Source organism: Budorcas taxicolor, chromosome 7 (genome assembly GCF_023091745.1).
Source record: "Budorcas taxicolor isolate Tak-1 chromosome 7, Takin1.1, whole genome shotgun sequence".
NCBI classification, from domain to species: domain Eukaryota; kingdom Metazoa; phylum Chordata; class Mammalia; order Artiodactyla; family Bovidae; genus Budorcas; species Budorcas taxicolor.
Window position 1 is genome coordinate 4,688,998 of NC_068916.1, and position 25,943 is coordinate 4,714,940.

General features: G+C 43.7%; 1 protein-coding gene across 50 annotated transcripts in view; it reads right to left on the minus strand.

Annotated features, from left to right (window-relative positions):
- The window catches only part of OBSCN (obscurin, cytoskeletal calmodulin and titin-interacting RhoGEF), a 233,171-nt gene that overhangs the window by 166,481 nt on the left and 40,747 nt on the right, over positions 1-25,943 (minus strand). For 41 of the 50 annotated variants that reach the window (XM_052643405.1, XM_052643384.1, XM_052643404.1 and 38 more), the window contains exons 9-12: positions 22,257-22,532; positions 14,767-15,042; positions 11,414-11,689; positions 7,339-7,614 (exon numbers count right to left, since the gene is read on the minus strand). In XM_052643405.1, the coding sequence (XP_052499365.1) occupies positions 7,339-7,614; positions 11,414-11,689; positions 14,767-15,042; positions 22,257-22,532 (1,104 nt within the window). The remainder of the gene's footprint in view (positions 1-7,338; positions 7,615-11,413; positions 11,690-14,766; positions 15,043-22,256; positions 22,533-25,943) is intronic. The other 9 variants (XM_052643401.1, XM_052643388.1, XM_052643407.1 and 6 more) reach the window with 7 other exon arrangements.

A 25,943-nucleotide genomic window follows, 5' to 3' on the forward strand; every position in this document is an offset into this window, starting at 1 on the left:
TCTTAGAGGAAACCAAAGACAGTATACTCTTTTGCATAAATCACAACAACATCCTCTTTCACCCACCTCCTAGACTAATAAAAACAAAAATAAACTAATGGGACCTAATCAAACTTAAAAGCTTTTGCACGGCAAAGGAAACTAAAAACAAGATGAAAAGAATGGGAGAAAATAATTGTAAATGAAACAACTGACAAAGGGTTAATAACCAAAATATATTAGCAGCTCATACAGCTCCATATCAGACAAACAAACAGCTCAATCAAAAAATGGGCGAAACACCTTAAACAGACATTTCGCCAAAGAGGAAATACAGATGGTCAATGACAACGTGAAAAGATGCTCAACATCTCTCACTATTCGAGAAATGCAAATCAAAACCTCATACAACTCAGAATGGCCATCATCAAAAAACCTACAAACGGTAAATGCTAGAGAGGACGTGGAGAAAAGTGAACCCTTTTGTACTGCTGGTGAGAATGTATACTGACACAACCATTATGGAAAACAGTACAGACATTCCTCTAAAAACTAGGAATAAATCTACTAAATTACCCAGCAATCCCACTATAGGTCATATACCCTGAGAAAAACCACAATTCTAAAAGACACATGTACCCCAGTGTTCACTGAAGCACTATTTACAGTAGCCAGGGAATGGAAGCAACCTAGATGTCCACTGACAGATGAATGGATAAAGAAGTTGTGGTACATTTATAGAATGGAATATTACTCAGCCATAAAGAAGAATGCATTTGAGTCAACTGTAGTGAAGTGAATGAACCCAGAGCCTCTGATACAGAGTGAAGTAAGTCAGAAAGAGAAAAGCAAGTATTGTATATTAACGCAATATATACAGAATCTAGAAAAATGGTACTAATGATCCTAGTAGAGAACAGACTTGTGGGCACAGAGAGGGAAGGTGAGGGAGGGACTAATTGAGAAAGTGGCATTAACATATATACACAATCGTGTAAAGCAGATAGTGGGAATTTGCTAAATAAAACCAGGAACCCAGCCTGGTGCTCTGTGATGACCTAGAGGGGTGGGATGGGGGCGGGGGAGGGAAGAGAGGCTCAGGAGGGAAAGGGTATATATATATATGTGTGTGTGTGTGTGTGTATATATATATGAAATTATGATTGATTCACGTTGTATTATGGCATAAACCAGCACAAAATTGTAAAGCAATTTTCCACCAATTAAAAAAATTTTTTTAAAAAGATTGCTTCCCCAGTTAGAGGCTGCTAGGACAGTAGCTCTTCATTAGCCATGCCTAATGGTGTAACAGAAGTCACTTTTTCCTTTCCATTTCTAAATTCAACAATGTAATGCCAAAGGGAATACTTACCTGCAACATCCAAACTCTTTGAAGACAAAAACAAAGTCATATTTGATCTAAGAAGATCTCCCTGAATAGCACAGGTGTTTCTCTACTAATCATTCTCTCCTTCTTCCCTCTGCCAGGACATGACAACAAAAAACAGCCCTATTTTTTGCTACCTTTGGGCAACCGGAGCTTTTAAATCCAGGAAAAGGAAGGAAGGCCTCCCAGAAATCTCAGATTTCATCATCCAAAGTTCACTCCTGAAAAAACTCTAAGATCTTGTGGCCAACATGTACCTTAATCTGGGATCCATCATACTGAAACACCTCTAGCCAACCAAGAACCAGTATGAGGTTTCAGATGAGGGCATGTGATTGCTCTCAGGTAAGACATATGACGGGAGGAAAGTCAGGTATCCGCAGGCCTGCCTTAGCCCCCCAAGCATTGAGAGGGTAACAGGCAGGAAGGCCAGGGGTCTCCAAACGGAGGAAATAGCCTGCAAGTGTCAGACACTTTTATCTCTCTTAAGCGGCAGGAAACAAACTAGCGATATTTTTTTCCTTCTCTATACAAATTTAAAAGCAGGTTTCTCTTAAAATTCTGTGTTGCCATGATACCTGGTTTCACCTGAAGTTAACTATTCTCAAACCTAGAGATAACCAACTTTTTCTTATGGAAATGTTTATCTTAAGCTATGCTAACATCACTTCATGGGAAATAGATGGGGAAACAGCAGAAACAGTGTCAGACTTTATTTTTTGGGGGGCTTCAAAATCATTGCAGATGGTGACTGCAGCCATGAAATTAAAAGACGCTTACTCCTTGGAAGAAAAGTTATGACCAACCTAGATAGCATACTCAAAATCAGAGATATTACTTTGCCGACAAGGTCCGTCTAGTCAAGGCTATGGTTGTTCCTGTGGTCATGTATGGATGTGAGAGTTGGACTGTGAAGAAAGCTGAGCGCCGAAGAATTGATGCTTTTGAAGTGCGGTGTTGGAGAAGACTCTTGAGAGTCCCTTGGACTGCAAGGAGATCCAACCAGTCCATTCTGAAGGAGATCAGCCCTGGGATTTCTCTGGAAGGAATGATGCTAAAGCTGAAACTCCAGTACTTTGGCCACTTCATGAGAAGAGTTGACTCATTGGAAAAGACTCTGATGCTGGGAGGGATTGGGGGCAGGAGGAGAAAGGGACGACAGAGGATGAGATGGCTGGATGGCATCACGGACTCGACGGACGTGAGTCTGAGTGAACTCCGGGAGTTAGTGATGGACAGGGAGGCCTGGCGTGCTGTGATTCATGGGGTCGCAAAGAGTCGGACACGACTGAGCGACTGAACTGAACTGAACTGAATGTACTATGCATTTACCCCAAACTGTCTTCAAGTTGGTTCTGCCTTTTGGGCTCAGAACCTACTTGATAAACCAGTATGTTATCCTCAGATATTGTTCCTCTAATCTATGTAAATGAAACTATTTGTATGGTGCTCTGCCCTTCTTCAAGATTCAAGTTAATCATTATATGGCCCAAGATAAACCATTTGGTGCCAAGATTATCCCAAAATGCATCTTATGGGTGAGGGGCCTGGTGCCATTCTGAGTTTTAAGACATTCCTTTCTTTCATTAACAGACTGCTGGTGACTATATAACATCCAGCTGAAGACTAGCAGGGGGGTACTCTTTCTGCCCCCTTCTGATGCCTGTGTCAGAAGCTTTCTCTATCTCCTTTATACTTTAATAAAACTTAATTACACAAAAGCTCTGAGCGGTCAAGCCTCGTCTCTGGCCCCGGATCGAATTCTTCTCCTCCAGGGGCCAAGAATCCCGGCATCGTGATTCAACAACAACCTTTCAGCATCAGGGAGTGCTAGGGTCCCCTTAGGGAAATTACAATGGAGGAAGTATTGTTCAGGCTTCAGAAGCAGGAGAGCAGGCCCTTGACCTTCCTTCTGACCTGCCAGGACACTGCCCACATTTCCTGCCTGTCTGCAAGCACAGTAAGTCAGGTGGCACTTTAGACAAGAAAAGGGAGTGGGTCTTGGAATTCTTGAGCCCCTGGATTCATGCCTGGGTTTAATGAAATCCTATGATTCACAAGATAAAGCAAACAGCACCGTAAAAATGTTAAACCAAAACCAGAGCTGCATTTTTGCATGCAGACTGATGATGCAGCCTGGGGTTATAAGCAGGGGCCCCCTAAACTGCAATCTGAAGTCTCATCAGTGGAGTGGACTGCTGGTGAGGCCCTCTTCGCAACTGGGACTCCAGATTGCTGTTAGCAAGAGACTTCTCGGCATGATGTTTAAGTCTGGATGCTGGTCAGCCCCATTTGGTGATATATGTGCTCTTACTCTTGGCTTTCGCTTAATTATTTTCATTGGAGGATAGTTACTTTACAAGATTGTGGTGGGTTTTGCCATACATTAACATGAATAAACCATGGGTGCACATGTGTCCCTGCATCCTGAAGCCCCCTTCCACCTCCCTCCCCACCCTAGCCCTTTGGGTTGTCCCAGAGCACCTGCTTTGAGTGCCCTGCTTCATGCATTGAACTTGCACTGGTCATCTATTTTACATATGGTAATATACATGCTTCAATGCTATTTTCTCACAATTTCCCACCCTTGCCTTTTCCCACAGAGTCTAAAAGTCTGTTCTTTATATCTGTGTCTCTTATGCTGCCTTGCATACAGGATCATTGATACCATCTTTCTAAATTCCATATATATATGCTTTAATATACTGTATTGGTGTTTCTTTTTCTGACTTACTTCACTCTGTATAACAGGCTCTAGTTTCATCCACCTCATCAGAACTGATTCAAATGCGTTCCTTTTTATAGCTGAGTAATACTTCATTGTGTGTATGTCTTCTCTTGTGTTGTTGGAAGAGGTAAACTTCGAACTGCAATCTGAAGTCTCATCTGTGGCGTGCACTGCCGCTGAGGCCCTCTTCCCAACTGGGACTCCAGATTGCTGTTAATGAAAGACTTCTCAGCATCATGTTTAAGCCTGGACGTTTTTTTAGTTTACCTCTTCCAACAACACAAAAGACTTTCCACATGGACATCACTAGATGGTCAATACCAAAATCAGATTGATTATATTCTTTGCAGCTAAAGATGGGAGACGCTCCATACAGTCAGCAAAAACAAGACTGGGAGCTGACTGTGGCTCAGATCATGAACTCCTTATTGCAAAATTCAGACTTAAATTGAAGAGAGTAGGGAAAACCACTAGACCATCCAGGTATGATCTAAATCAAATCCCTTACAGTAGAAATGAGAAATAGATTTAGGGGACTAGATCTGATAGGCAGAGTGCCTGAAGAACTATGGATGGAGGTTCATGAGACTGTACAGAAGGCAGGAATAAAGACCATCCCCAGGAAGAAGGAAAGCAAAAAGGCAAATGGTTGTCTGAGGAGGTCTTATAAATAGCTGACAAAAGAAAGGGAGCTAAAGGCAAAGGAGAAAAGGAAAGATATACCCAATTGAATGCACAGTTCCAAAGAATAGCAAAGAGAGATAAGAAAGCCTTCCTCAGTGATCAGTGCAAAGAAATAGAGGATAACAATAGAATGGGAAAGACTAGAGATATCTTCAAGAAAATTAGAGCTACTAAGGGAATATTTCATGCAAAGATGGGCACAATAAAGGACAGAAATGGTATGGACCTAACAAAAGGAGAAGATATTAAAAAGAGGTGGCAAGAATACACAGAAGAACTGTACAAAATGACCTTCATGACCCAGATAATCACAATGGTGTGATCACTCACCTAGAGCCAGATATCCTGGAATGCAAAGTCAAGTGGGCCTTAGGAAACATCACTATGAACAAAGCTAGTGGACGTGATGGAATTCCAGTTGAGCGGTTTCAAATCTTGAAAGATGATGCTGTGAAAGTGCTGCGCTTAATATGCTAGCAAATTTGGGAAACTCAGCAGTGGCCACAGGACTGGAAAAGGTCAGTTTTCATTTCAATCCCAAAGAAAGGCAATGCCAAAGAATGCTCAAACTACCACACAATTGCACTCATCTCACATGCTAGTAAAGTAATGCTCAAAATCCTCCAAGCCAGGCTTTAACAGTACGGGAACCGTGAACTTCCAGATGTTCAAGCTGGATTTAGAAAAGGTAGAGGAACCAGAGATCAAACTGCCAACCTCTGCTGGATCATCAAAAAAGCAAGAGAGTTCCAGAAAAACATCTACTTCTGCTTTATTGACTATGCCAAAGCCTTTGACTGTGTGGATCACAATAAACTGTGGAAAATTCTTAAAGAGATGGGAATACCAGACCACCTTAACTGCTTCCTGAGAAATCTGTATGCAGGTCAAGAAGTAACAGTTAGAACTAAACATGGAACAACAGACTGGTTCTAAATTGGGAAAGGTGTATGTCAAGGCTGTATACTGTCACCCTGCTTATTTAACTTACATGCAGAATACATCATGGAAAATGCCAGGCTGGATGAAGCACAAGCTGGAATCAAGATTGCTGGGAGAAATATCAATAACCTCAGATATGCAGATAACACCACCCTTATGGCAGAAAGTGAAGGACTAAAGAGCTTCCTGATGAAATTGAAAGAGGAGAGTGAAAAAACTGGCTTAAAACTCAACATTCAGAAAACTAAGATCATAGCATCCGGTCACATCACTTCATGGCAAATAGATGGAGAAACAATGAACACAGTGAGAGACGTTATTTTCTTGGGCTCCAAAACCACTGCCAGATGGTGACTGCAGCCATGAAATTAAAAGACACTTGCTCCTTGGAAGGAAAGCCATGACCAACCTAGACAGCATAATAAAAAGCAAAGACATTACTTTGCTGACAAAGGTCCATCTCAGTCAAAGCTATGGTTTTTCCAGTAGTCATGTATGGATGTGAGCTCTGGACCATAAAGAAAGCTGAGTGTTGAAGAATTGGTGCTTTTTGAACTGTGGAGCTGGATAAGACTCTTGAGAGTCCTTTGGACTGCAAGGAGATCCAACCAGTCAATGCTAAAGCAAATCAGTCCTGAATGTTCATTGGAAGGACTGATGCTAAAGCTGAAACTCCAATACTTTGGCCACATAATGCAAAGAACTGACTCACTAGAAGAGACCCCGATGCTGGGAAAGATTGAAAGCAGGAGGAGAAGGGGACCACAGAGGATGAAATGGTTGGATGTCATCACTGACTCGATGGACATGAGTTTGAGCAAGCTCCAAGAGTTGGTGATGGACAGGAAAGCCGGGCATGCTTCAGTCCATGGGGTCACAAAGAGTCAGACATGACTGAGCTGAACTAAATATTTCATTGTATTCAACTTCCTTATCCATTCATCTGCTGATGGACATCCAGGTTGCTTCCATGTCCTAGCTATCATAAACAGTGCAGCAATGAACACTGGGGTACACATGTCTCTTTCAATTCTGGTTTCCTCAGTGTGTATGCCCAACAGTGGCATTGCTGGGTTATATGGCAGTTCTATTTCCAATTTTTTAAGGAATTTTCACTCTGTACTCGTAGAGGCTGTCCCAGTTTGCATTTCCACCAATAGTCTGTTACTCTTTTCTATTGTTTCTATTTCTTTTAAAGGTTATATATTCAAATTAAGTTAAATAAATCTCTATTAAATATTGAAATTGCTTATTTGTGTGTAATGAGCTGTTTCGTTCGAAAACAAATTCTTTGAACCTGAAATGAAAGTAAAACTTTTGGTAAAATGGGTTTTGACACCAGGGAAAACAAGAAGCCTCTGGGCAGGTGATAAGACAGTGGGACTGAGCCTAACTGCCTGGAAACAGGTGGGTGGAAACGGCCACGCCTCTTTCCAATGCACCCTTGTCATTCATCCTCCCTCCTCCAGGCCAAAATGGGTATCAAGATGGGACATGGAAGAATGAGAGGCAAGAAGAGATGAAGGTTATAGGCGAGGGCACATGTAGTCTGGAGAGACCAAAAGCCAATCCCTCACACTTGCAAATAGCCTAGCTCAGCATCCTCCTCAAGACTGACCTGTGACATCCAGGTGGAAGGAGACCTTCTGGCCCCCGGCCTCGCAGCTGTACTCCCCGGCATCCGCCTTGCCCGCCTGCTGCACCACCAGCTTCCGGGTGCAGCCCTTGGCCTCCACACGCACTTTCGAGCTCGAACTCAGCTTCTTCCCGTCCTTGTACCACGTCACCTCCGTCTGGGCCTGGGCCACCTCGCAGCTCAGCGTGGCACTCGCCCCCGCCACGGCCTGCACTTCACTGCGTGCCGGCTGCTCCTTAGTGAACACCACTGAGGGCTCTGGGGACAGAGGGGGATAGGGACCAGAGACGGGGGTCAGAGACCTCATCTCAGTCAGGATGGCAGCCCCACACAAAGACGACCTGGATGGGAAGATGGGATTTGGGGTGGTAGCAAGGGGCAGTGGGGCTGGAGACTTCTCAGGCTCTGGACCAGCCCTGTGCCCTGCAGAGGTCCCCTGCCTTCTCAGCAAAAGTCACACATTTATGCATTCTCCATATAAACTGGTTCAGTTGGCAGGGGGGCCGTTGGAAAGGACTGGTCCTTTGTGCGTGGCATCTGGAGATTCACGAAGGTTCCCCAACCTTCCTAGATGGCTCCCCAGTCTTCCCCATATGGTTATGCGGGGAATGTTTCACCTGCAGTCCACAGAGATGTCTTAGGCTCAGCACCCATGCCTATTCGTACTGTTGTCAACTTGCACGCTTGCACCTCCCCATGGTCTTGTCCTTCACTGTCTGAGGAGTGGAGAAACTGACCACCTTTACCATTAGGACTGGGTTCACCATTACTGTTTTCTTCCTGGTGATACTATTCAAACCCAAACTGGTGGGTCATCATGGGTGCATTCCTAGCCTTCCTCCATGAGGCCAGACTCTTTCCCACAGTACTGTGTAAGCCATGTTCTCATCTGCAGTAAGTGAGACTTGCTGAGGCTCCACCCTCACCTACTCTCACTGTTGGCAAACTGATGGGATCGAGCGCACCTCCTGAGACGCTCTTTTGCATTTTTTCTAATGACCCAAAGTAGAAAACCCTTTCTGATGTCTTCGCTCAACAGTGTTTGCTCTTCTATGTTGTCACTGTTCAAAGTTTTTGCCTTATTTTCAATTGCAGCGTCTGTCATTTATTTGTTCATTTGAAGGACCTGTTTATTTATATATATTTAAATGCTAGGTGCTGACAAGTATGTGTGTTCTAAATATCCCCCCTGCCAACTGAACCAGTTTATATGGAGAATGCATATCTATGTGGTTTGCCTTTTACGAACTTATGCTATCTTCTGGTGAATCTTCATGTTTAGTTTTAATATAGTCAAGTATTTCAAATTTGTTTCAGTATGGTTGAGAGCTTCTAAGTGGTGCAAGTAACAAGGGATCTGCCTGCCAATGCAGGAGACCCAAGAGACCGGGGTTCAGTACCTGGGTCAGGAAGATCCTCTGGAGAAGAAAACAGCAGCCCACTCATCATGGTTCGCGAACATTCTGAGAAATCATTCTCTACCCTTAAATAACTAAAATCATCTATGTTCTCATCTAAGAGTTTTATGAGAAGTTCCTTTGTGGCACAGTGGAGAGGAATCTGCCTGCCAACTCAGGGGACACAGGAAGAGTTCACGTGTGAGCTCTAAGAGCAACCAAACCCATGTGCCACAACTGCTGAGCTCAAGCTCTAGAACCCAGAAGCTGCAACTACCGAGCCCGTGGGCAATGAGCACGGAAACCTGTGCACTCTAGGGCCCACGAGCTGCAACTGCCGGGCCCGTGGGCCACAACCACCGAAACACGTGCACTCTGGGGCCCTCGAGCTGCAAGTACCAAGCCTGAGTGCTGCAACTTCTGCGCCTGCCTCCTGCAACTACTGAAGCCTGTGTGCCTAGAGCCTGTGCTCTACCACAAGAAAAGTGACTCAGGGAGAGGCTTGTGCACAGCAGTGAAGAACGGCCCCTGCTGACCACAGACAAAGTCCACATCAGCAACAAAGACCCAACCCAACCAAAGACAAATAAATCATTTTTTTTTAAAGAATTGCATGATTTTCTCTTCTATCCCCTTCAATTCCAAAAGGAGCTGACTATGTGTGGGATGAGTTACAAGTCTGCTCTTTTTTTTTCTATTGATTTACTACAGTTGAATGTTTAAGTACCATTTATTAAGAACATGATGTCTTTCCCTTTGCACTATTCCACAGTTTTCTTTAAAAAAGAAGGGGAACGTGGTCATCTACTCATTGGTCTGTGTCTGGGATCCCTATTCTGGTCCTTAGGTCTCAATACCTGTCCTTGCAACAACACACTACTGTGTTCATTTCTGTAGCTTTCTAACAGTATTGATATCTAGTATAGCAGATAACTCTCCTTTTGTTCTTCGAGAGTGAATCCACTGTACATGGTCTTTGAAATTTATATGTCAATTTTCAAAGTCCCACTAAACAAACATTTATTTGAATTTTATCAAATTAAGAAAGAATTGCTTTCTGTATAATTCATAAAGAATTTTATGGCATGGTTTGAAGCTAACTTTATAAAACACTTCTTCTGTATTTAAAATGCCAAATCTTATCAAATACTTTATTCTGCATATCATGAACAGATTGGTTGCCAACATTTGTAGTGTGTAAAGAACCTTGTATTTCTGGAGTATGACTTTCATCACAGCATATTACCAATTTTCCTCTTATTATATTTTTAATTTTGATATTTTGTTCCAGATTTTGGCTTTGATATCCATAATAGATCAGTCTACAATTTTAATTCTTACTACTTTCCCTGTCAGATACTGGTATCAATGTTACATCATCAACATGAAACAAAGACTGTATCTCCTTTTACTGTTCTCTAAAAAATTCTCCATGAACGAGACTTTTTTTTCCAAAGTATTCCATACAATATGCCAGTGGAACCACTAGGACGAGATCGATGAGAAGATTTTTCATTACGGTTTCAATTGCTTCAAAGGTTTTAGGACTATTTAAGTAGTTGAATGTTTCCTGAGTCACTTTTCATAGAGTTTTCCAAGAAACTAATCAATTTGTAAAAGCTTTCATATTTATTGCCATGAAAAAATTGTCTATTCTCCTAAAATACAATTTTAAAAAATATATGCATGCTGGTATAGGAGCAAATCCTGTCCAAATCTAAATATATAAATCAGACTCCAAGCAGAATTCTGACTCAGAATGTTCTAACAAAAGACATAATAAAATCAGTATTTGTTTTGAAAATGTACCTAGATTTCGTTATATGTAGATGCACAGATAACTTCTAATCCCATGTATAAGGAAGAAAGAGTGTCTAGAACACTTAAAATTTTGGTAATCCATAGTTCAGTATTGAGATAAATCAAGTACGACAGTGTTGCTGCTGCTGCTGCTGCTAAGTCACTTCGGTCGTGTCTGACTCTGTGCAACCCATAGACGGCAGCCCACCAGGCTCCACGTTCCTGGGATTCTCCAGGCAAGAACACCGGAGTGGGTTGCCATTTCCTTCTTGAATGCATGAAAGTGAAGTCGCTCAGTCATGCCCGACTCTTCGTGACCCCATGGACTGCAGCCATCCAGGCTCCTCCATCCATGGGATTTTCCAGGAAAGAGCACTGGAGTCGGGTGCCGTCGCCCTCTCTGGTGTTGCACCTAGTTTGATGAAATTCAACCATCTCTCCTCGTGTGAACCCACACGCATTGGTGGGTGGGGCATCCAGGAGCTGTCAGGCCAGCCAAGAGGAGCAAATTCACATACCCACAGTTGAAAGGCATCTGGTTTACATCAGACTCCAAGTGCAAGACAGAACCAGAGGCCCAGACACCAGGGAACACCCAGACGATCCTGGGCAGATCCTGGGAACTGACGGCCGTGCATCACTGTGTGGAAACGCCACTCTGGCTTTACAGGATGCCCTTCTCCCTTCTGTTCACACCCTCCCATCCAGCGCCCTTTGCCTGGCCTTGGCTATGAAAATGGGGGTGGGAGGACAGAAGACCAAAAGAGATGAAGTCTAGGGGAAAGATCATCGGGTCTGTCAGGGGTGCAAGCCTGTCCCATCACCTCCACATAAGGCTAACTTACTACCTCCAAACTGACCTGTGACGTCCAGGTGGAAGGAGACCTTCTGGCCCCCGGCCTCGCAGCTGTACTCCCCAGTGTCCGCCTTGCCCGCCTGCTGCACCACCAGCTTCCGGGTGCAGCCCTTGGCCTCCAACCGCACTTTCGAGCTCGAACTCAGCTTCTTCCCGTCCTTGTACCACGTCACCTCCGTCTGGGCCTGGGCCACCTCGCAGCTCAGCGTGGCACTTGCCCCCGCCACGGCCTGCACTTCACTGCGTGCCAGCTGCTCCTTGGCAAACACCACCGAGGGCTCTGGGGACAGAGGGGGATACACAGGGTCAGAGACCGCATCTCAGTCAGGACAGCAGCCCCGGGCAGACAACCTGGATGGGGAGCTGGTGGTCGGGTGGGAAGGAGGCACAGAGCTGGAGACTTCTCCAGGTTCTGCCCTGAAAGGACCCCCTGCCTTTTGCAGCAATGAGAGGCACAATTGGCACATTCTCCCATGGATTCCTGTAAGCTGGTCTAAGGGTGCAGGCCTTGGAGTGTAGATCATTTGTGTTCTATTTAAGAAATCTCTCCTTACCCTAAGTCCTCAAAAAAGACCATTTATCATCTGAGGGTTTGGGGGGTTTTACCTTTTACACTAAGATTTCTAACTCACTATGAGTTGACCTTTGTGTGTTGTGTGAACTGCTAGTACAATTTAATTTCCCATATGATTCAGTGGTCCAAGCACCGTTCACTAACACAGCATCCTTCTCGACCTCTCCAACAGACAACACGGTAACCAATGGAAGACACGGGCGTAGGGAGGGGTGGCACAGGAGTCCATTTATGAAGAGCTCTTTCTGAGCTCACGGTTCTGTTGCTCTGATGTGGTAACTATTCCTGTACTGGGATCCCCTGATCGTTAAAACCGCAGCCTTATGGTAATCCCCGACATTAGGTACAGTAAATGCTCAGCCTGCGCAATTCTTCAAGAAAACAAACCACTGGCTGGACAGTGCCTTTGCAGTCTGCCTGTTATTCTTCCTTCAGAACACCCTAAAAACACATTTGGTGTGATTTTGATTGTTAATAAATATCTTTGACTTTTTCCCTCCAGATTTCTATCCAACTCTTGCAATCTCATCTCTCAAGAATCTCATGTAATTTCCCCACATGCAATCTTATGTAATTTCCCCAGTATGTGGGGAAACTACCAACTTTTATCAGACCTGAAAGAAACGTGGCACAATGGTGCTAGTCTAACTCTTTCACACAAATTTCTTATTCCAAGCATTCCTTGCCAGGACTCAGATGTAGAAATGTTTCTGCATATTGATTTTTCTACACACTAATCCTACTCAAGAGTCGTACACAGTCTAGTAATTTATCATTGAAATTATCTGAGCTGATTATCATCTCATCAGCAAATTCCACCTTGATTTTGATTTTTTCAAAACTGTTTGCCAGTGGTTTTATTCCCCTCCTTCCTGAACTCGGTGGTTAGATTGGCCTAAGTGTGCCATCCCACACACCAAAGATCTCCCGGGACATCCTAAGCGGGATGTTGCTGTTGCTGTTGTTGTTTTGTAGGAAGTTTACAACATTAAAAAAAGAACACTTTTACATAGCTCACTAAGAATTTTAAAAGCAGGAATTTATTTGTTCAATATTATCAGACTGTTTATCTCTCCCATTTAATCAGCCACCTGATTCTCTATTCATGGAAATGATGACATCTTTTTTCATTCAATCTCTTAATGTCAAACTTTCTGTCTATTACCATGGCCAAAGTCAAACCCAAAGTGCAAGCCTGGACTAGGATCACTGATCTCTACTCTCAGATACACGACCGAATCCATTTTGACAACATTTAATTTATGATTTGGGCCTTCACAGTATACTGGTTCACAGTGTACTGGTCAGTATACTGATTCACAGTGTACTGGTCAGGAATTTCCTTCTCTCCTCTTCCGCTGTGTGATTTCTGTTGCTGTTATGTCCTGTGCATGAAGAGAGTACTTTCTTTTTCCCTTCTAGGATCATCTTCACAAGAATGGAGTAACCGCTTTCCAAGTAGTTATTTACAGTGTGCCAGAGAACTATGGGCTGAGAAGACTTTTCACTATTGGTCTTAACGACTGACAAGTTATACAGCTCTTTGACTTTTCCCGATCTTCTTTTGTCCATTTTCACGTAGTTTCCTGGGATCTAGCCACATTTTACAATATTCCAATACTTTTATCTTAGAATAGTCACTGACATGTTCTGAAAACAACTAACCATGTGAGATCTCAAGTATCTGTACAAACCTGTGAATATATGAACCTTACACTGGCATGGTCTCAAACTGGTATGTGTTGGCACCTAGGAGTCAATGTGGGATGGCAGCCCATCTCTACTTCCCATGAAGACATTTTTTTCCCAGAAGAAGAATAACCTGATTTCTTAGACTATCCTATGTTCTAGGCACAAGGAACACACACTGACCATTTGGAAAACAGAACAAAATAAAGACTGCTTTGCCAGTCAGAGGCTGCGAGGATAGTGACTCCTCATGAGCAAGAACTACTGATGTGGTAGGAGTGCCTTTATCTTTTCCATTCCTAAACCCATCAGTAACATCAAGGGAATACTGACCTGGGTCGTCCAACCTTCTGAAGCCCTTGGAGAAACCATATATTATCTACGATGATCACCATGAATAGCACTGGTGACTGTACATATCACCCTTTCTAATTCCCTTTTCAAGGATGTGACAAGAAAACATGGGCCAATTTCTTGCTACCTACAGGCAGTAAGAGCTTCCACATCAAGCAAAAGGGAGGACGGGCCTCCCAGAAACCTAATATTTGATCATTCAAAGCTCACTCCTGAGATAATTCCAAGGTCACATGGCCAATGTTCCCCCCTCCCCACAAAATAAATGATGAATTTTGATGAATTTTTGATGAATCTGGGATTCATCAAATTGAAACAGCTCAGACCAAGCAAGAATCTATACAAGGTCCTGGGTGAGGGCAAGTGGTGGCTGTCAGAAAAGACATCCAATGAGAAGAAAGTCACACATCCCCACATCTACTCCAGCCCCAAGCTTCAGGGAGAGTCAGGGTCCTGACACAGGAACAACAGGATCGTTCTGGGCAGATGCTAAGACAGTGTGACTGAGCCCCCCTGCCTGGAAACAGGTAGAAAGAAACAACCCCTCTTCTTTCAACCCCCACCCTCCTCTCCATCCACCTACCCCTGAGCCCAGACAGGTGTCAAGGTGGGGCATGGCAGACGGGCAGATATGAAGAGATAAAAGCACCAGGTAAGCGCACACACATCTGGTGAGGCTGGAAGCAAGTCCCCTCATCACCTGCAAACAGGCTAGCTCAGCGCCCTCCTCCAGGACTGACCTGTGACGTCCAGGCGGAAGGAGACCTTCTGGCCCCCGGCCTCGCAGCTGTACTCCCCGGCGTCCGCCTTGCCCGCCTGCTGCACCACCAGCCGCCGCCCGCGGCCCGTGGCCTCCACACGCACTTTCGAGCTCGAACTCAGCTTCTTGCCATCCTTGTACCACGTCACCTCCGTCTGGGCCTGGGCCACCTCGCAGCTCAGCGTGGCACTCGCCCCCGCCACGGCCTGCACTTCACTGCGTGCCGGCTGCTCCTTGGCGAACACCACCGAGGGCTCTGGGGACACACAGTGGATACACAGGGTCAGAGACCCCAACTCAGTCAGGACGGCAGCCCCACGCAAAGACGACCTGGATGGGGAGGTGGGGTGTGGGGTGATGAGAAGGGGCAATGGGGCTGGAGACTTCTGCTGACTCGGCGCCAGCCCTGTGCCCTGAAGAGGACACCTGAGTTTCTCAGCAAAAGACTTACAATTTAAGCATTCTCCCATGGGTCCTTCTGAGCTGGTCCAGGGGGAGCCACTGGAAAAGATTCCCTGCTCCTGGCTTCAGCAGGGTCCTGAGGCAACTGTTCCCTAGCCTTCCTAGATGGACCCACAGTCTTCTCCCTACTATTATGCAGGGCTTTCCACCTGCAGTCCATGGAGTTGGTTCAGCATCCTTTCCCGTTCTTCCTGTTGTCAGCTGATGGCAATCTGCTGGGAGTGCTTACACCTCCCCGTGGCTCTTTTTACACTGCATGAGGACGGAGGAAGCTGAACCCCTTTTCCCTTAGCACTGGGTTCACTCACTGTGACTGTGTTCTCCTTCCTAGCAACACTATTCAAAGCTTTTCACAACTACCGATAGTAGGCTCTCTCTTTTCTTGCTTCACCTGTGGCTGCTCTTTATCCATTTAAACACCAGAGAATGATATAGGATTTAAGGATCTAAGGATCTTTCCAACTATGTAACTAACATTTTTACTCTTCGATCGATTCCTCTGATAAATCAAACTTTTCCCTTTCAGTAGTTTTCACAACTTCTTATCTCTTTCATTGTAGAGTACTGTGTTCTATTTAAGAAATCTTTCCTTACCTTAAATCTTTAAAAATATCATCTGAGGGTTTTTTGGGTTTTACCTTTTACGCTGAGGTTTCTAATTTACTACAAGTTTACTTTTGTGTGTGGTGTGAATTGCTATTACAACTTAAGTTTTCTGTATAGTTTTCAGTGATGCAACCACAATATTTGAAGACCATATCCTTTCTCAACTTCTCTGATGGACAATAGAGTAACAAATGGAGCATGCGGAAGGTCGGGAAGGAGGATGGCTGGTGCAGGAATCCATTCATGCAAGGCACTGTTTCTGAGCTCACTATTCTGCTCCTCTGCACTGGAATCCCCTTATCTTGAAAACTGCAGCCTTATGATAATTTCTAACATTCAGTTCAGGTCAGTTCAGTCGCTCAGTCGTGTCCGACTCTTTGCGACCCCATGAATCGCAGCATGCCAGGCCTCCCTGTCCATCACCAACTCCCGGAGTTCACTCAGACTCACATCCATCGAGTCCGTGATGCCATCCAGCCATCTCATCCTCTGCCGTCCCCTTCTCCTCCTGCCCTCAATCCCTCCCAGCATCAGAGTCTTTCCCAATGAGTCAACTCTTCGCATGAGGTGGCCAAAGTACTGGAGTTTCAGCTCTGGGTACCAGTAAATGCTCCCTCTGAACATTCTTCAAGAAAACAGCCGATTGACTGTACCAGACCTTTGGAATCTGCCTGCTATTCTTTCATCTGACAATCAGAAACATATTTTGTTCCATCTTGGTTTTTAATAATAATTTTTGATTTCTCCCTCAGACTTCTACCCATCTATTTCAACCTCTGCCTCTCAAGAATCTTGAATAATTTCCCCACACATCCTCTTAGCAACTTCTATCCGACCTGAAATCAGGCCCACGATACAATTATACCACTCTAACTCTCTCACACAAATTTCATTTGCCAAGCATTCTTGGCCAGGACGTGTAGGGAGAAATGTTTTCTGCATATTGATTTTTTACATACTAATTCTACTCTAGAATTATACACAGTCTAGTAATTTATCTCTGAGATTGTCTGAGTTAATCATCACATCATCAGCAAATTTCACTTTGAGTTCTTCAGAACTGTTTGCTGTTGATTTTATTTCCTTGTTACTCAACTCAGTGGTTGGAGAGCCCTACATTTATCGTCTCTCACATCAAATATTTCCAGACACACCTTGCTGTTTTTGTTGTTGTTCAATGAATTGTATAATGTTAATTTTTAAAAAGAACACTTTTATACATTTGCTAAGAATTTTATGGCCGAAACTGGTGATCAGTATTATCAACATTTTTTTCTTAGTGTATAACATTCAAGTTTAATCAACCATTTGATTTGTACTCATGGAGATTAGGTCAAGATAGCAGAATGGATGTGCACTCACCTCCTCCTGGAAGAGAACCAAAATCACAACTAACTGTTGAACAACCATCAGCAGGACTAGGCTTGAACCCACCAATAAAGACACCCCAAGTCCAAAGACAAAGGAGAAGCCACAACAAGATGGTAGGAGGGGTGCAGTCATGATAAAAGAAAATCCCATACCCACTGGGAGGGCAACCCCACGGTCTAGAAAACAATGCTACCACAGAGGTTCTCCCACTGTTGTGAAGGTGCTGAGCCCCACATCAGGCTTCCCACCCTTGGGATCTGCCAACGAGACTCCTAATCCCCAGGGAATCTAACCTGAAGGATTTGACTGCAGATTTCCAAATGCCCTGGGGAAACAGAAGCTCCACCCCTGGAGGGCACACACAAAATCCTGGGTGCATCAGGGCCTGGGGGAAAGGAGCAGTGACCCCACAGGAGGCAGAACCAGACCTGCCTGCCAGCATTGAGGGTCCCCTGCAGAGGTGTGGGTTGGCGGTGGCTCAGCACGGAGATAACAACACTGACAGCAGCTGTCCAAGGAAGCACCCGCAGGCGTGAGCCCTCCTGGAGGCCTTTGCCATTAGCCCTAGCCTAGAGCCTGGGGATACCCGGCAAGAATCACTGCAGGCCAAAAACTAGCAGACAGGGTGCGCAGACCTGCCCATCAGCAAACAAGCGGACTGAAGTTACTGACCACTGCCCTGCAGACCAGAGCAAGACCCAGTTCTACCCACTGCCAGTCTCTACCACCAGGAAGTTTGCACAAGCCTCTTAGATAGCCTCATCCACCAGAGGTTAGACCACAGAAGCACAACATTCTTAGAGTGATGGAAGAGAAGAAACTATAACCAAAAATACTCTACACAGCAAGGCTCTACTTCTGATTTCACGGAGAAATCAAAAGCTTTGCAGACAAGAAAAAGTTAAGAGGATTCAGCACCACCAAATCAGCCTTACAGCAAATGCTAAAGGAACTTCTCTAGGCAGGAAATGCAAAAGAAGGAGAAGGCCTACAAAACAAAGAAAAACAATGAAGCAAATGGGAACAGGAGCATACATACTGATAACTGCCTTAAATGTAAACGGAATAAACGCATCAACCGAAAGACACAGACTGGCTGAGTGGATACAGAAACAAGACCCGCGTACATGCTGTCAAGAGACCCACCTCAGACTGAAAGTGAGGGGACGGAAAAAGATACTCCATGCAAATGGAAATCATAACAAAGCTGGGGTGGTAATGCTCAGACAGAACAGATTTTAAAACAAAGACTGTTATAAGAGATAAAGAAGGACACTACAGAATGATTAAAGTTCAGTTCAGTTCAGTCGCTTAGTCGTGTCCGACTCTCTGTGACCCCATGGACTGCAGCACACCAGGCTTCCCTGTCCATCACCAACTCCCGGAGCTTACTCAAACTCATGTTCATCAAGTTGGTGATACCATCCAACCAGCTCATCTAATCTAATGATCAAAGGATCAATCTAAAAAGAAGATATAACAATTGTAAATATATATGCATCCAACATAGGAGCACATCAATATATAAGGCAAATACTAACAACCATCAAGGGAAAAATCAACAGTAACATACTAATAGTGGAGGACTTAACACACCTCTTTTGTCAATGGGCAGATCATCCAGGCAGAAAATTAATAGGAAACACAGGCCTTAAATCACACATTAGACCACATGGACTTAATTGATATTTACAGAGCATTTCATCCAAAAGCACCAAACTACACATTCTCCTCAAGTGCACTCAGAACATTCTCCAGGATTGACCATATGCTGGGCCACAAGATGAGCCTTGGAAATTTAAGAAACCTGAAATAATCTTTTCAATGAAAGCATTTCAAAGCTGAAAGCACCTTTTCCAATAGCGATGCTATGGGATTAGAAATAAACTGCAAGGACAAAAAAAAAAAAAAACTATTAAAAATACAAACACATGGAGGCTAAACAATATGCTACTGAACAGCCAATGAATCAGTAAAGAAATCAAAGAGGAAATCAAAAAATATCTAGAGACAAATGAAAATGAAACCACAATGATCCCAAACCTGTGGGATGCAGCAAAAGCAGTTCTAAGAGGGAAGTTTATAGCGATACAGTCTTACCTCAAGAAACAAGAAAAATCTCATGTTGATGTACGGCAAAACCAAGACAGTATTGTAAAGTAAAAAAATTTAAAAAAAAAAAAGAAAAATCTCAAATAAACAACCTAACCCTATACCTAAAACAGTTAGAGAAAGAAGAACAAACAAAATCTAAATTTAGTAAAGAAGAAATAAATCCTAAAGATCAGAGTAGAAATAAGTGAAAAAGAGATGAAGAAAATGATGGCAGAGATCAATGAAACTAAAGGCTAGTTCTTTGAAAAGATAAAGAAAATTGATAAACTTTTAGCCAGATTCATCAAGAAAACAAGGGAGATAAATCAAGAAAATCAGAATGCAAATGAAGAAGTTAATCAGATACCACAGAAATACAAAGGATCACAAGAGACTACTACAAGCAACTGTATGCCAATAAAAGGAACAGCTTGGAAGAGATGGACAAATTCTTAGGAAGGAACAATCTCCCAAGACTGACTCTGTACTCACGGAGACGATCACGTCTGTCTGCATTCAATCTCTCGAAGTCGAGCTTGCTATCTATTAACGTTGTCAAGGTTAACTCCAAAGTGCAATCCTGGACTTGGACTTCCATCAGCAATCTCTAACCCTTGGATACATCGCTGAATTCCTTCTGCTAACATTTAATTTACAATTTTGGCCTTGTTAGTCATAGCACACTGGTCTCAAATTTCATTCTTCCTGCCTTTCTTGCGTGAGTTTGGTACTGATGTTATGTTCATGGAGAGACTTACAGAGTATATCTCCTTTATCTTTCTCTAGGACCAAATCCACAAGCGTGGAAGAATACCTTTCCCATTTTGTATAGTTTAGCAGAGAACTATGGGGCTGAGAAAACTTACCATTATTGGTCCTACTGATTGACAAGTCATGCAACTCTTCAGCTCTTCTCTATCTCCTTGTGCCCATTTTCATAGTTTCCTAGGATTTAGCCACATTTCACAACTGCTCAATGGTTTTACCTTAGAATACTCTAACATGCTCTGAAAGCCACATCTTCCAAGGGTGCATGGTGGGGTCTGGGGTATATACACACACCCACCAATCTTCCTATCTGCCATGGTCACAAAGTGTTAGATGTTCGGACCTACAAGTCAATAGAGGATGGCGGCCCACCCCTATTCGGCATGAAGGCTCTCTTCCAATTCTTCTGCTTCATGGCTGAAACAGAGATACTCACTGACCATCTGTTAGGGGAATTAAATGAAAGTAATTTAGTTCAGGCTTCAAAGACAAGAAAGCAAAGTAGACCTCTGACCTTGCTTCTGACCTGCCCAGACATAGGCCTGACTATGTGCCAGATGTGAGTACAAGCCCAGCAGCATCATAGATAAGAGAGAGGGCAGATCAAGGGATTCTTGAGCCCTGGAGAGTGTCTGGCCAACCATACCTGAGGCTTAACAACCTTCCAAGCTTTGCAAAACAAACAGCTTTGTAAAACACGATTAACATAAAACCAAAGCTGCAATTTACTCCTTTGCAGCCAGGCATTATAAACCGGAACCCTCAAACTGTAATCTGAGGCCTCACCCACGGAGCAGATGAGCTGCCTGAGACGTGTTCCCGACTGAGACTCCAGAGCGCAGTTAAACGGGATTTCCTAGCGCTGTTTGAGTCCGGAGGTCAGTAAAAACACAATTTGGTGATGTATGTGCTGTTACCCTCCTTTACTGTCCTAGTTCTCTTTTCTTGTAATGGTTGCTTATTGAAAGTTGTTTACTGAGCTTTCCTGGTGGCTCAGATGGTAGAGTCTGCCTGCAGTGCGGGAGATCCAGGTTCGATATCTGGGTTGGGAAGATCCCCTGGAGAAGGAAGTAGCAACCCACTCCAGTACTCTTGCCTAGAAAATCCCACGGACGGAGGAACCATGGGGTCTCAAAGAGTAGTCGGACACGACCGAGCGACTTCACTTCTTCTTATTCAAAGTAAGATAGATAATTCTCTATTAAATATCGAAATTGTGTATTTGTGTATAGCAAGTGGTTTCTTTTGTTAATGAATCCTTAAAACCTGAAACAAAAATTAAAACTTTCAGCAAAACACCACTAGGAAAACAGAATGAAATAAAAGACTGTTTTGCTGGTCAGAGGCTGCTAGGACAGTAACTCCTCATTAGCAAAGCCTACTAATGTAGCAGAAGCACATTTTTCCTTTCCATTCCTAAATTCATCAATGTAATGCCAAGGGGAATACTGACTCAGAACATCCAAATCATTTGCAGACAAATGCAAAATCACATCTGATATAAGAAGACCACCCTAAATGACACAGGTGACTCTCCACCAATCATCCTTTCTTCTCTTTGCAAAGGTGACAAGAAAACATGGACCAATTTCTTGGTACCTACAGGCAACTGGGACCTCTATATCCGAGAAAAGGAAGGAAGGACCACCCAGAAACTTAAAAATTGATTATCAAATGCCCACACCTGAAGAATTTCAAGTAGGACTGTGTGACCAATATCTCCCCTAATCCGGGAACAATGAAACTGTATCACCTCAGGCAAACCAAGAACCTGTATGAGGTGTCAGATTAGGGCATGTGGTGGCTGTCAAGAAAGACATAAGGTGGGAGGAGAGTCACATATCTCTAGGTCTACATCAGTCCCCAATTATCAGGGAGAGTCAGGGTCTGGACACTAGAACAACAGGAAGACTCGGGGCCTATGCTAAGACACCGCGGCCGAGCCTTACTGAATGCAAACAAGTGGAGAGACTCAGCCCGCCTTCTCCAGGCACACCCTCCCCAGTCATCCCCCCCAGGCCCACATGGGTATCCGGGTGGAACATGGAAGACGGGGAGATATGAAGAGATAAAAGCACCAGGTAAGCACACACACATCTGGTGAGGCTGGAAGCAAGTCCCCTCATCACCTACACACGGCCTAACTCAGCGCCCTCCTCCAGGACTGACCTGTGACGTCCAGGCTGAAGGAGACCTTCTGGCCCCCGGCCTCGCAGCTGTACTCCCCAGTGTCCGCCTTGCCCGCCTGCTGCACCACCAGCCGCCTGGTGCAGCCCTTGGCTTCCACACGCACTTTCGAGCTCGAACTCAGCTTTTTCCCGTCCTTGTACCATGTCACCTCCGTCTGGGCCTGGGCCACCTCGCAGCTCAGCGTGGCACTGGTTCCCGCCACAGCCTGCACTTCACTGCGTGCCGGCTGCTCCTTGGCGAACACCACCGAGGGCTCTGGGGACAGAGGGGGATACACAGGGTCAGAGACCGCATCTCAGTCAGGACGGCAGCCCCAGGCAAAGAATAGGATGGGGAGTTGGAAGCAGGTGGAGGGGGAAATGGGGCTGGAAATTTCTCGGGGATCTGCACCAGTCTTGTGCCCTGCAGAGGTTCCCCAAACTTTCTCAGCAACAAGTGACATAATTTGTGCATTCTCCTGCATGTGAGCTGTCCGTGTGAGCTGGTTCACGATGTGGTGGCCTTCAGATCAGCTTCATCCCCTACTACTGGCATCAACAGGGTCACAAGGCAAGTATTCCCCAAACTTTCTAGATGCACCCACAGTCTTCTCCATCATGTGCAGGCAGGAACTTTTCACCTGCAGTCCATGGAGATGGCTGAGGCTCAGCGCCCTTGCCTACTCTTACTATTGTCAACGATGGCAATCTGGGGGAGCTTTTGCACCTCCCTGTTGCTTTCTTTGTCATTGTCTGAGGAATGAAGAAGCTAAGCAACTTTCCCCTTAGGACTGGGTTTGCCATTTCTTCTTTCTGGTGACACTATTCAAATCCTCTGCCTGCTTACCAATAGGACGGGAATTGTAGGGTTATGATACGTACATTCCGAGACTTCCTATATAAGGCTAGAATCTTTTCCACAGGAATGTGCAGCCCATGTTCTCATCTGCAATGAATGAGATTTCCTGACGCTGGCCTGTTCTCACTGCGGGCAAACTGGCAGGAGTGAGTGTTACCTCCTCCGTCTGACACATTTTTCCTGATGACTCAAACTCAAGAACCTTTTCTGACGTTTTGCTCATCAGTGTTCGCTCTTCTGTGTTGTCACTGTTCAAAATTTCTGCCCTATTTTCAACAGCACTGACTGTCATCCATGTGTTCACTTTAAGGAACTTTTTTGTCTTTAAATGCTAGGCACTGACAAGAATGTGTGTTCTAAACGTCTTTCATATCTGTGTGGTATGCCTTTTACTAACTCATGCTGTCTTCTGATGAATCTTCATGCTTAGTTTTAAGGTACTCAAGTATGTTAAATTTTTTTCATTATGGTTAGTACATCTGTATTCTAAGAGATCACCTTTATCCTAAATTAATCAAAACCATCTATCTTGTCATCTATGATTTTTCCCTTTAATTCCATGGTCTCTAACTCAACAGGAGCTGTGTGGTATGAGTTACTGGTCTAATCTTTTTTCTATACGGTTAAATGGGTCAAGTAACATTTGTTAAAACCAAGCTGTCCCTACCCCTCTCGCCATTCCACATTTTTTAAAGAGGAGAAGGGGAATGCGGTCGTCCATTCATGCCCAGGTCTGTGTATGAGGTCACTGTTCTGGCCCTTTGCTTATCTATCCTTTCAGCTAGGCACTATTCTATTCATTTCTGTAGCTTTACATCAGTTGATACTTGGCATAGCAAATAAATCACCTTTTGCTCTTCCTCAAGAGTAACTGACTGTACATGGTCTTTGCAACTTGTCAGTTTTCAAAATCCCCACTAAAGAAACATTTTTTGAATTTTAATTGGTATTGAAAACTGTTTATTCTTCCACAGATTTCTACCTCTTTAGAACTTCCCATCTCTCTCTCAAAAAAAATTTTCATAATCCTCCCCAAGCATCTCTCAGCACTTTTTATTAGACCTGGAATTAGAAAATGATTCTTTTTATGCTATTGTAACTCTCTTAAAATTTCATTTTTAGATGTTTGTTGCTACCATGTAGACACAGAAGTATCTACTTCATATTGATTTTGTATATGGTAATCATTCTTAATTATCTTATTAGGTCTCATAATTTATCTTTTGGATAAATCGTATTATCCGTGAATTTCACTTTTATTTGTTCACTCTGTTGCTTTGTTTTTGTCTTAACTGTATTGTAGAATGTCAGATAAAAACAGTAACAGCTGGTTGCCTTGTCTGCCTCCCTATCTCACAAGCAAAGCTTTCAAACTTTCACTTTTCTGTGTGCAATTAGCTTGTCTGTCTACAACATCACTTGTCAAATTATGAAAAAACAGTTTTAGTTACAGTTTGTTAAGAATTTTATGGCATGAATTGATGCTAATTTTATTAAACATTTCTTCTGCATTTATAATGCCAAATCTCATCGAATCCTTTGTCCTGCATGTTGTATACAGATTGATTTGTGATGTTTCCAGTGTTTCAACAACCTGGCATTTCTAGCTGTTGCTTTCCTCACAATGCATTTGCAATTTTCCTCTTAATATACTGCTGAATTTATTTGGATACTATTTTGCTTCATATTTTAGCCTTGATATCCATAACAGACAGGTCTGTAATTTTAATCCTTACTACTTTCCTTGTCAGATATCAGTATCAATGTTACACTATCTCCATGAAACAAATCAGAGACTGTAGTCTTTTTTCTATTCTCAAGAAAAATTTCCCTGAACATGGATTCTTCCCCAAGTATTTCATATAATTTACCAGCATAAACTACCAGGATTAGATCATTTCCTATGCAGAGTTTTCACTATGGTGCTAATCACTTAAAAGATTATAGGACTATTCGAGTTGAATGTTTCTTGTGTCACTCCTAAGACAGTTTCCTAAAAATCTAATCAATTTCTCATAAGCTTTCATATTTATTGCCATGAAAAAAATTGCTATATTCTCCTAAAATACAATTTTTTTAAAGATACATACATGCTGATATAGAAGCAACTATTCCTTTCCAAGTCTAAATCTATAAATCAGACTCCAAGCAGAATTCTGACATAGAATGTTCTAATAGAAGAAAAAAGGAATCGATATTTGCTTTGAAAAGAGAATTCCAGACCTCACGTGTGCATATTTCAGGCACATACTGACCAATTCTCTGCTCTATTTACTTTGCACACATATTACAAGAAAAACGGATCTAGATTTTGTTACATGTAGATACACACACATGCATGCTCAGTCACTTCAGTCATGTCTGACTCTTTGCAAAACCATGGACTGCAGCTCAACAGGCTCCTCTGCCCATGGGATTCTCCAGGCAAGAATACTGGAGTGGGTTGCCATTCCCTCCTCCAGGGGGTCTTCCCGACTCAGGGATCGAACCTGCATCTCCTGCATTGCAGGCAGATTCTTTACCCACTGAGCCATCTTGGAAGTCCTATAGATACACAGTTAACTTCAATATCCATGTGCAAGGAAGAAAGAGTGTCCAGAACACTTAAAACTCTGGTAATCTATAGTTTGCTCTTGAGATAAGTCCAAGCCTATGCAGCAAAAATTTCCCCTGGTCCTGGTTTAATGAAATTCAACCATCTCTCCCTACTGTGAACCCACATGCATTGCTGGGTGGGGCATCCAGGAGCTGTCAGGCCAGCCAAGAGGAGCAAATTCACATACCCACAGTTGAAAGGCATCTGGTTTACATCAGACTCCAAGTGCAAGA